Consider the following 12,243-nt stretch of genomic DNA (forward strand, 5'->3'; position numbering starts at 1 on the left):
AATAGTTGGTTGATCAGGGAACATTCCAAAACCCTAGAAGGAAGGGGGTTGGACGAAAATTCCCTTTGGATAAAGGGAATTTCGTTCATAGCATATCCCATCCCACATGGGTGGAAGGATAAAACCCTAGGAGTTATCCAAGGCTATAAATAGGGTCTTAGGGATTCATTCCTCCTTGCTCATTTTCTGGCTTGAGTATTCTCCACCTTCTTTCTCCCTCATTGTGGAAGAACTTTTCGTGAGTTCATCCCTCCTAGTTTATATTTGTTTCTACTCTTTTGAGTTCATTGGGTGTGAACCAAGAGAGGGATTCTAGTTTGGATCCTTATCATCCAAACAAGGTGGCACGCATAAGGAGTCAAGCTCGAAGATCATTGGCAGCTAAAGAGGTTAGTATTCTTCTTATATTTTCGGTTTTCCTAGGGTATAAGTAATAGTATGAAGCCGTAGATCTATAGGGTGCATGTACACTTAGGTAAATCGTTTTGTTGTTTCGATTATTCCGCTGCCTAGTTATAGAGTGTATTTGATGCATATGTTTCCCAACAGTTTCAGCACGGGCGAGCTATCGGGAAGTCAAGATATGGTAGGTTTCAGGTCTCAGAAGGATAGAGGTAGTTTTATGCAAGAGGGTTTAAGGTTCGTTCCTTTTTAGGTTGACAATTCATTTTAGGGTTGGGATTGGTTGACTTGGGAAGGATGTATTTATTCTGGATTGTGGAGGTATTGACCAGATCATTGGATGTGATGGGGAAGGTAAGGGCAGATTTCGAGGACGAAATCTAATTCAAGTGGGGGAGAGTTGCAACATCCTGTTCCGCATCAATTCCTAATTTAAGGTTGTGGCCTAAACAACGGTCATCATAAGGATTTGGCCTTTAAAAAGGTAATATTTAGGCCAATTTAGATGTGGGTAATCTAGATGTGTGACCTAATAGTTTGGTTTGCACTTTAGAGTCAAAGGGTAAAATGGGAATGTAGTGTTTCAGACTTCTTTTATGAATTATTGGTTTTAGTTTGATGTGTTTTAAGTCAAAAGTAATTAGATAGGGTTGTAGAGCTCCTCAATACCTTTCCGTGGATATAAGAACATCAAAAATGGAGTTAGATAGAAGAAGTTATGGCCGTTTGAAGTTTGGGAGGTTTTGGGCCAAGCTGAGTACACTGGGCGTACAAAAAAGGTGTACGTTGGGTGTAATAATGGAATCCTAAGTACGCTGGGCGTGCGCAATCAGTGCCCAAACCCTATTTTCGTGGTTCAAGCCCTATTTAAGCTCCTTAACTCCCCCCAAACCCACTCCATTCTCAGCCTCCACCCCTCCAACACCCCTTTCATGAAACCCTAACCTTAGTTGAGACTTTTGATCTAAAAGAAGATGATTTTGAGTGCTTTGGAGTATTCATGGTGCACCTTGGAGTAGAAGGACCTTCTTGTAGAAGTGTTGGTGGCATTGGATCTTGTAGATCTAGACTTTGTTCACCTTGATCTATCTTCTAGAGGTATAAAGTTTGAATATTGATGATGCATTTGTTAGATCTAGCTAGTTTTGGATGTTATGAGCTTTTGGTCATTTTAGTGCATAAAGTTTAGATCTTGAAAGTTTGTGACCATGTTATAGATAAAGTTGGAGACTTTATCCATCTAAACATCATTTTGATTCAGATCTAAAGGTTGGAGACTTGGACTTAGTTGATTAAGTTGAAAAAGATGCACTTTTGGTCCCATTTGATGCTAAAAGGCTAGATCTTGGTGGGTTGGACCACTCTAATGGATAAAGTTGGAAACTTTATCCATTATGGAGCTTTTGGACCTTTTCTAGACATGGAAAGTCATAAAGGTGGAAACTTTATGATGTAGAATGATGTTATGGGACTAGATTTGAGTGTTGGATGAAAGGACTTAAGAGATTAGGCACTTAATGGAAAAGTGCCATTTGGCCGGGTACGTCGGGCGTACATTCGAGTATGTTGCGCGTACTCGTATGGGGTCCCGATTCTGGTTGGTAAGTACGCCATGCGTACGAGCTGAGTACGCTGGACATACTCAATATAAAGTTTGACTTGTTGACTTTGACTTCTTTTGACCGTTGACTTTTGACCAAGTTTAACCTTGGGCCAAACTTGAGGGTTTTGGCCTATTAACCAAGATTTTATTTGGTTCTGGTATTGATAGCTCTAGAAGTCAGCGTGGCAGCAGATAGGGATTCTTCCAGGAAGCTTCTGCAATCGATGTGAGTCTCCTCACCAGACCAATGGGTCGAAGGCACCAAGGCCGGCCCATTTTGTGATATGTGGTACACTAGTTGATGTAGTGATATGTGGGGGTTCCCATGCCCAGAGTAAGACCCTGGAGAGTTTCCAGGGCATCCTTATATGTTTGTATGTATGATTTATATGGCAATGGGCTAAAACCATATTGGGGTTCCCATGGCACCCGGTGTAAGACCCAGGAGGGTTTCCAGGGCATCCCTATATGTTTATATGCATCACAGGTTTTCAAATAGTAGCGCTCGGAATGATCGCAGCGCACACGCCCATGTTTTCCGCTTTACGTGATTTTGGGATGTAACTCTTATAAATGTTTTAATTAAACCATATTTTTGAATGCTTTGAAATATGTAACACTTGTGTTGACTATATTGAAAAATGAAATTTTTATCTTGGATTTTTGGGTCGTTACACTTAAGGTATTAAGAACTTAATGGGAGAATGGGCTTAACAGGGGAGTGCACTGGGCGTACCAGCCGGTACGCACAATGTACAAGCCTCATTGCGTATACGCCAAGCATACAGCTGGGTACGCCCCGCGTACTCTGTCTGTGGGCTTGCAGTCTTGGGCTTTGCGAGTTGGACTGTGCGTTTTGGGCCATCTTTGGGTCACCATGTCTTGGGCCCTTGTTGAACTTTCTAAGCATGAGTTTTGGGTCAGCTAGGAAGTTGGACCTTAGGATAAGGGCCAATAAAGAGTTAGGCCCAATTTGAAAAATTGGGCTAATTATGGACCTTGTATATTTTGGACCTTTTTGGATCAAGGTTAGGCTTGGGCTTGGCATAGTTAATGAGTGGTTAATGGACAATTATGAGTTAAGAGATTTGAGGTGATAATCCAATCATTAATTGGAGGTTTATTTATTGTGTCTGTGTGAAAACCTCATAGTTAGATTACTCGATTTCCCTTTAAATTTATTACCTTCATTGTGATTATCCTAAAATGTTATTGAATAACCGAAAAAGTTAAATTATTCTTAATTAAATAAGATAACCGAAGTATTACTTGAAAAATACATGTATTGATTGTTTACCAGAAAATAATAATACAATGGGTCCTGATTTTTCCACTGAAAATTTTGATCATTCCACTGAAAAATTAAGATTTTGACATTCATACCCTTCGTCTTTAATATGTAAATATGTACGAAAAAGAAAGACGGGTCCTTATGGCTATAGTTTCGATTACTCGAGAATCACGCGACTTCCATATAAACCAAATTACTACATAACACAAAGAACCCACTAATTCAACTTTTCTCCATTACGGAACGTGAACAACAAAACCAACAAATCAGCCATGGATGGAGGAGACTTCAACACTAGCTTGCACCGGAAACAAAACCAATACCACAATTATGAAGAGAAATAACAGCCGAAGAACAACTAAGAACAACTGATCAATAATGTTTGTCACTTGATTACACAAAACATACAAATCCCAGTGAAAAACTATCCCTATTTTTACTAATAACTTCAAGCAGCTCAGTATAAGGAACCCATTTGAACTACCAAAGCTCCATTTGATCATCAATAAATACTCTCCAAATTGACTATAATGCTTCTCAAGGATCCTAGCGATTCATCTAAAACGAACATGAAAAACCATTTGTTTCCCTGTATCCACTTTTAAAATTCAATAGAACAAAAGGCATGAGAAGAACATAAGTCATATAGGACCAAAAAACACATGAACATACACAAATACATGGTGAAAAAAATCGCACAAGGAGGAAAAACACACGAAGAAATCTCATACCCATAAAACATATTGTATAATCGGACAGAGAAAAAAATAAAGGATGAAATCAGACACTATAAAAAACTAATCTTACAGTTGATTGAGCTCTGATTCAAATAGACTTGATTTCACACCTTCGATGCAAATTAGTCGATTCAAGCCCTAGTTTAATCGATTGAAAGCAGATGGGGTATATATAATCGAGTGCATCCATGGTTTGTAGAAATCGAATTTGAGATGATTGCGTTTTCCCATTTGAAAGGAAGTCGCACCTGATTAAAAATCTGAAGAAGCAAAAGAAGTGAAGAAGGAAGGAGGAAGGAAAAAGAAATAAGGAAGGGGTCTTGTGTGATTTGGAAACAAATTCAACCGATTTTTCCTTCTCATTTTAAATTAAAATAAGGGTATTATTGTCAATATCTTATTTATTCCGTGGATGGATAAAAAGGCTAAGTGGCAAAATCAGCACCCTAATACAATAAACAAGAATAAATCAGGAACACGATTATTATTTACAATATTATCTTAATAGACGTAAATGGAGATGACATAAATGAGACGAATAACGTGGTACTGGGCCAACTTGCATTTACTCAAGCGCTTCGATTTCCTGAATATATCCCAGGTGGGTCCTTTGTCTCGGCTATTTTTGACGTTTTGCTTCGATCTTAAGTTTTTTTTTAATAAATAAAGTTCAAGTTATATGTAATTATGCTTCTTTTAACATTTTCAAGTTTTTGAGCGATGAAGTGTTAATTGTAATCTACTAATATTGGATACGTAAAGAAAATTCTTTATTTGGTTGAGAAATATATCCGGTTATTTAGTAAATATAAAATGGAAACTAGCGTTTTAAATATATGTTTGGCATTAAATTTAGACTTATAGAAACTCTATTATACATAAATATTTGTTTCTTGTTTGTTTAAAATAGCTGAATAGAGATGCAGAAACTCTATTATACATAAATATTTGTTTCTTATTTGTTACTTTAAAATAGCTGAATAGAGGTAAGCTCAGCTCCAACCGAACCAAAATATTCTGAAAATCAAATTCATAGATATTGAGAAACCGAGAACTAAACCGAATTGAAATATATTTGATTACCAATTGGTTCGTGTTGATTCGTTTCCAATAACCAACGGGTATCTTGCTTGCCCCTACTTTAGAATGTTTCTCCATTAAGAGTAGGTTAAAATACAAGACAATATAATAAGCTTAGGGCAAGGACCAACAAATATACATACAACATATTGGGTCTATTATACAAATATAAAAGTATTATGTACATTAATAATATTAATATGCCCCCACAATTTATTGGGAGGTTAAAAGAAACAAAGTATTTCAATATTTAGATTTGACGAATCAGAAGTTCTTAACCATAGAACATTCAAAAGCTATCTTTGAATGAAACCATTAAAAGTATCAAATAAGGCATTATAAGGGGTTCCATTCAGACTTAAGCTCAAGCTTTTAATGTATACGTTTAATCATGAAACCAAAATTTCAGATTTAATAATCGTTTTTGGCCCTCTTATCTAGGGATGAACATATGCGGGTACCCGGCTAAATTTGACGGAACCGGAACCGGTTGTATCGGTTCCCAATATTTTGGAACCGGAACCGGAACCGGCGGTCCCGGTTCCGGTTCCAGGTAACCACTTTAAAAAAAATAGAAGAATTTAGTTATATATAATGGTCAAGATTAAGTAATAAAAGATTTATTATTGTTAATATATAGTAATTTTATCATGTCCAAGTAATTCTCTTACTCACGGTGATAAGTTGTCTTATTTTACATAATTTATCATAAAAATAATGCAAATAATTTTGTTAAAATCTATTGATTCATAAAGAGTTTTATCATAAAAATAATGCAAATAATTCTCAAAGCCTTAACCTTTTTGTGTTTATGTTGATAAAAGAACTTGGCAATATTAATATCATGTTGTTTAAAGTTTTCCAAACATGTTACTGCTTGAGTGCTTAACATTTGATAAAATGCGTTAGTTCTTTGTTGAACTTATTGTCTCACATCACAAAAATGACGCTATATTAGGAACAAAGTTTATATAGTTCACATTTTTCAAAAAAATCAAAGACACAACATTTTATATATATATATATATATATATATATATATATATATATATATATATATATATATATATATATATATATATATATATATATATAGACACACACACAAATATGTTCCGGCGGGTAGAGTTCCAAAAACATGAGAACCGGAACCGGAACCGTTTAAGGCGGTTTCAAAAATTTAGGAATCGGAACCGGAACCGCCTAAGGTAGGGGTGTACAAAAAAACCGCAAAACTGAGCCGATCCAGCCAACTTGAAAACGAAAAAACCGAATCCGTAAAAACCAAAACCGAAAAAATCGGATACCTACGGGTCGGTTTCGGTTTGGGTATTTAGATATCCGCGGATACCCGAACCGAACTGATATATATATATATATATATATATATATATATATATATATATATATATATATATATATATATATATATATATATCCTTCGTAACCAAAGAATTAGTTTGATGCCACATGAAAAAACAAGAATGAATAAATATTAAATATTAATATATCAAACAATTGATGATTGGATTTATAATATTAAAGAGTTGGTTTATTTATAAGTATTGATTTTTTTTTTAATTTTGTGAGTTTTTTCTTTTTAGAAATGAATTGTTTAAAATGGAGTTTGTAGTTTGGATTGATTACTATTTTTTATATTTAACGGATACACGTGAACCGAACCGTGGTTACCTGCTTTTATATGGTTCGGTTTTTTAGCAATTCGGTTCGGTTACGGTTAGTGCTAGCAAGGTACCCGTCCCGTTATTACGGTTTATAATTTTTTTACTATCCGATCCGAACCGCCCCATGAACACCCTAGCCTAAGGCGGTTTCGGTTCCGGAACCGGCAGTTCCGAGGCGGTTCCGGTTCCGAAAACGGGTACCCTGTTCCGATGCTTACCCCTACTCTTATCCTATAGTAGCTAGTAATTAATTCAACCAAGGACATGATAAACATTATTCTTATAATTTATAACTCTATAAGTTTATCATGTTTTATGTGTTTGTTTACTTATACATTTACTCTTTCAATGATATCGACTTAATTTTAGAGCAACCAATAATATAACAAGTGATGGTCTTTTATAATGTCGAAAAAATATATGATGTGAATAGATGTTTTCGGATTATTCGTGTTATATATTATCTTGTTTTTTGCGGTAAACAGTACTATCTTTGCTTAACCAACCAAAACTATATATTTTTTAATCCTTTAAACCTATAATAACACGCTATTGTTGATTATTATTCAATTCAATAAAATACTTTTAATACAAATTTTATAATTATAAACACATCATAATTTAATAGTAATCACATCTTAGAGGCATCTGAGAAGGAATTTAGATTGTTCCTTAATTTGTGGGCCGTACTGAACCATTCCGTCGTGATGTCATCTCTTAGATTTGGTCGCCGGCCGGCCTTTCTCCCTCTTCTTTCTCTCACATTCATTCATTCTCTCCGCCGTTGTTATATTATATATGTTTATGTTTACATATATATGCTTAACGATCTTATAACTCTAAAACAACACCATGGTTAAGTTCAAATTCTCTTTGTCATCTTTCCGACTATGTCGACCCAAAAACACTTCCCATTTCTTCTCCCCCATCAACCCTAAAGTTCTCGAGATCGCTTACCCTACTAGTACCATTCCCTCGCCACCTCCCACCACCCCTAGCAGCCACCAACAATCCCGCATCTCCAAATCGAAAACCGCACCTCTCACCACCACCCCGGAGACACAGAACTCTCCTGTTTCTTTCACCAAAATCTCCGGTGATCGAAGAAGTAAACACAAGAAGACGAACAACATGGAGTGCTCTTCAGATGAAAGTGGTTGGTTCAGTAACAGCGATAGAGAAACCGATAGCATGAGCATCAGCGTTGATTCATATAAGAAGGATCATGATGAGACTGTGTTGTACGTTAAGAATATTGGTGGTGGGACGACGGAGAAGAAGATGAAGAAAGTGGAGGAGAAAAGGAAGTCGAGGATGATGAAGGAGAGCCTGACGGTGGTGAAGTGGTCGAAGGAGCCGTATGACGATTTCAAGAAGTCGATGTTGGAGATGATATTGGAGAAAAAGATGTTTGAAGCTAAGGATTTGGAACAGCTGTTGCAGTGCTTTTTATCTTTAAATTCCAAACATCATCATGCCGATATTATATCTGCATTTACGGAGATCTGGGAACTGTTGTTCCTTTGAGCATGCTGCATGCATGCCCTCCAATCCATTGAAGAAGCCATGGATACAAGCTTAATTAATTCTTTTGTATGTACGTATATATATGTGTGTAACGAAAACGAAAGTGTAATGCATACGAGTAATACATGGTATATATGCACATGAATATATACCCTGTGAACAAGCTCGATCGGTAGTAGTGTTACAATTACAAAAAATATCATTCATTTTTTGTATTATATATACCAAAAAATATATGTACATAGCCATTTAATTAATAGAATCCAATATATCCACAAAACTTCTATTTGAAAATTTTGAAGCGAAAGTCAAATTCAAAACACATAGCAGAAGCAAGCACACTAACCTTATGTTTAAACTAGGGATGTCAAAGGGACCAAATGAGAGCCAAAATAGCTGTCCATGTCCCTGCCCTTGAAATCAGTTGTTGCCCCCGCCCCAAATCCTCCGTTTACATAGCCCCCGGTCCCGCCCCCGCTCCCCTCGGTTTATAGGCTTAAAATTCGATTTTTTTTTCTAACAAATTGATTTGTAAAAAATACTATTTTTAATAACTTTAAAAACTTAAAACCTAATCTTTTAGAAACTAAAAAAATTAAAAATCCAACATTACAAAACGACAATTCCAATAATCTTGTAAGTATAAAATACGACAAATGCAACATTACAAATATAAAATACTTACATGTCCAAAAATATATTATCAATTCATTACATCTTCAATATCCATTAATCGGAAACTGGAAAGTGAAACCTAACCTAAACCTATAATTAGAAAATCTATTTTGTATATGTATTTTATATTAAATATATATTTTTTTACATAAATGTATAACTGGGCCCCTGTGGGAGTATTGGACGGAAATACCGACTCTCGACCTCGGTCCCGAAAATAAACGGGGCTTAATTCTGCCCCTGTCCGCGCTCCCACTCCCGGGTTTTTTTTTTTTTTTTTTTTTTTTTTTTTTTTCAATTTAGTCTCATACGATATCAAGATACCACGAAGATTTTTGACATCCCTAATCTAAACTAATCTAAACTAGCAAGTGATCATCTTCATAACGGATACCAAATATGTTATTTCACACCAAAATCAATAAAATAAATAGAAAATTGATCAGTTTCTGTAAATAATGGAAAGTACAAGGCTCTGCAATGTTTATTCTTTTTTTTTTTTTTTTTTGTGTATTTTATTATTATTATTATTTTTTTCTTTTGATCTTCACGCGCGTAGTATCACAAATTCACATGCAATAGACATCTTTATATGTTTTGATTGAGGTTTAATATTCAGTAACTAATGACTAGCCACTTAACTAATTTTGTTTGTTTATAAGTGAAGTTTTCTTTTGTTTTGAGCACTTGACTAAATCATATGTCATGTTTTGATATTGTCGTTTACAATAGATTTTTAGTCTTTTTTTGGAACTATATATGTGGTTTTAGTTTGTTATACATTATACATTAACTAATGCATAACCTATCGGTGATTGAACAAGATCCTCAATAGCTAGCTCGATCAACCATATATGAAAGTAAAAATCTCTCTTGTAATTTGGTTTGTAATGGTTGTGTTGTTAAGCTTTAGTAGGTTTGGATGAACAGGAAGGCTGGAACTTCAGATCTTTTAATTACTACATGATCAAGGGGTTTGCATTTCATAGCGTACAAGGTAACTAAAAGTGTTAATCTATTTTATCAATTAATAACAGATGTAAAGGTATTAAATTGGGTAAATTTGTCTAATTTGCTATTGTTATAAAGAAGTCGAGCCTAATCATGTAATTATCAGGCTTAAATAAATGTTATGAACAAATTAATAACTACCTTTGTAGAGGAAGTTTAATAAATGTAACCTTGTGATCGAGAACATTGTATTGGTGGTTGAAAGCACGTGGTTCGGCAGATGTATGTTTTTTCATGCACCAAACTGGCTTGGTATCACTAGAGGAGATATAACATAGGATCAGATATATGTGCATGTTAGTTAATTCAGGCCTTCTTTGGGACTCTTTTCATTTTTTTGTTATCTTCGTGTTTATGCCTTTTTAGTTAATTATTACAAGCAACAACAAGGGGGCCCGTAATTCCATTGGAATGGGGTGGAAGATAAATGTAGAAAATTATGTCTCCAGTGACGATTGTTTTATATAAAATAGTGCAACATGTATATACTTGAAATTTAAATGGAGCATACAAAAGGGAGGGTAGTTATTTAAAATTTGAGCAATAGAGCATATATATGAATAAAGAAAATACATGCATATAAGTAAAAGAAATGGTAAGGCATACTATCTGAACGACCCATATCAACCCGTCTCAAAGCTTACGTGGGAGGTTAATCGCGAAACGCGAACAATATTTTAGGCGAACCACAGTGTGAACGTTGAACCTCATGTATGGAATTTCGCACCTCAAACCACTAGGCTCCCATCTAGCTAGAGGGCTACATGCATATAAGTAGGAACCACATATAAGTATTAAGTAGTAATTACATATGAACACTAGCTAGAACACGTAAGCAAAAACATACAAGAGGTAAGAAGATATAATAAAAGGTAAACAAACAAATAAGACGAGTATACAGATCTAGGTCGCTCCAAATGCATGCTATTTAGCCTTTGTATCCACTTATCTAAGGTCAGGTCCTCATAAAAGGCCAAACTTTTTAGGTCTAAATTCATATTATCATCACAGTTCTTTCTAGATAGTTAATTCACTCTTCCTCATGCATCCAACCGTCATTGACTCTACACTATGCATTATCATTCTCTAGCCTCCTTCGGATATGTCCCTGCCATCTCGATCTTCCTTCCCTTGTTTTTTTGGTGATCTGCGTCACTCCCAATGAACTTTTGATAGACATGTTCGAAATCATATCCAACAAACTTCTACACCAAATTCACCTCAACATTTTGTATTCTGCTACTTCCTCTTCCTTCCACGTTCCTTCTTACTCATCCAACATGAATATCAATACATTATAGTTGACCTAACAACCATCCTACAAAATTTATCATTAAATTTCAACAAATCATTCTTGTCACATAACACTCTTGAGGTTGCTGTAACACCCTATTCCGAATCATTTCATAATTCAGGGCTGTGACCTGAAGATCGGGTATCATAAGGATTAAGGCCTTTGGAAAGGGAGATTTAGACCCATTTAGGTGTGGGTAATGTAAGTTAGATGATCTGGGAATCCGCTTTGTGATTTGGACCGTAAGGATATAACCGTAAAATGACAGTTCAGGTTTTCATGAATACTGGATTTTAGTTCGGGAAGTTTTAAGGCAAGGATGAGTTGATAGAAGTGTAGTACTTCTCGTTACCTTTCCGTGGATATAAGAATCTTCGAAATCAGATTTAGAACGAAGAATTCATGACATTCAGAAGTTGGTGGGTTTAAGGCTAAGCCTAATACACGGGGCATAATTTGGGAGTACGTCGGACGTACCGGGGAGAAGGGTCGTGACACCTTTGGGAGTACGCTGAGCGTACTGGGAGACGGGCGTACTCCAGTTTCATGCAAACCCTAATTTTGGGTCTTGGACCCTATTTAAGCTCCTTAACTCAACACCAACCCCGATTATCTTTAGCCTCCATCCCTTTAAACCCTAGATTCGAAACCCTAAGTGTATTTGGTGAAAATTGTGTCACACGCCAAAACCGTAACGGCGGAAACGTTCTGGGGTGGATGACGTCATGTCAAGTATCACAACATATGCAGTATAGTAATCAAAGTACAACAACCATTGCATTAATAGTAATAATTTTACATAGGTTACATTTCATAGCAACATCAAAGTAAATACAGAACATAACAAGATGCAGCTTGGTACTAGGCTGTCTTCGCAAAAGTTCCCGGGATGTAACTGTCTATCGATGACCTGAGAATACAAGTTATTTTGAAAGTGA

The 12,243-nt window shown here is 35.7% G+C and overlaps 1 protein-coding gene across 1 annotated transcript; it reads left to right on the forward strand.

Annotated features, from left to right (window-relative positions):
• The first annotated feature begins 7,368 nt into the window (after positions 1–7,368).
• On the forward strand, positions 7,369–8,473 carry LOC111894845 (transcription repressor OFP7). The gene has a single exon (XM_023890935.2). The coding sequence runs from the start codon at positions 7,651–7,653 to the stop codon at positions 8,323–8,325; it is 675 nt and encodes a 224-aa protein (XP_023746703.1). The 5' UTR covers positions 7,369–7,650; the 3' UTR covers positions 8,326–8,473.
• The last annotated feature ends 3,770 nt before the right edge of the window (positions 8,474–12,243 follow it).

The sequence above is a fragment of the Lactuca sativa genome, chromosome 5 (genome assembly GCF_002870075.4).
Source record: "Lactuca sativa cultivar Salinas chromosome 5, Lsat_Salinas_v11, whole genome shotgun sequence".
NCBI classification, from domain to species: domain Eukaryota; kingdom Viridiplantae; phylum Streptophyta; class Magnoliopsida; order Asterales; family Asteraceae; genus Lactuca; species Lactuca sativa.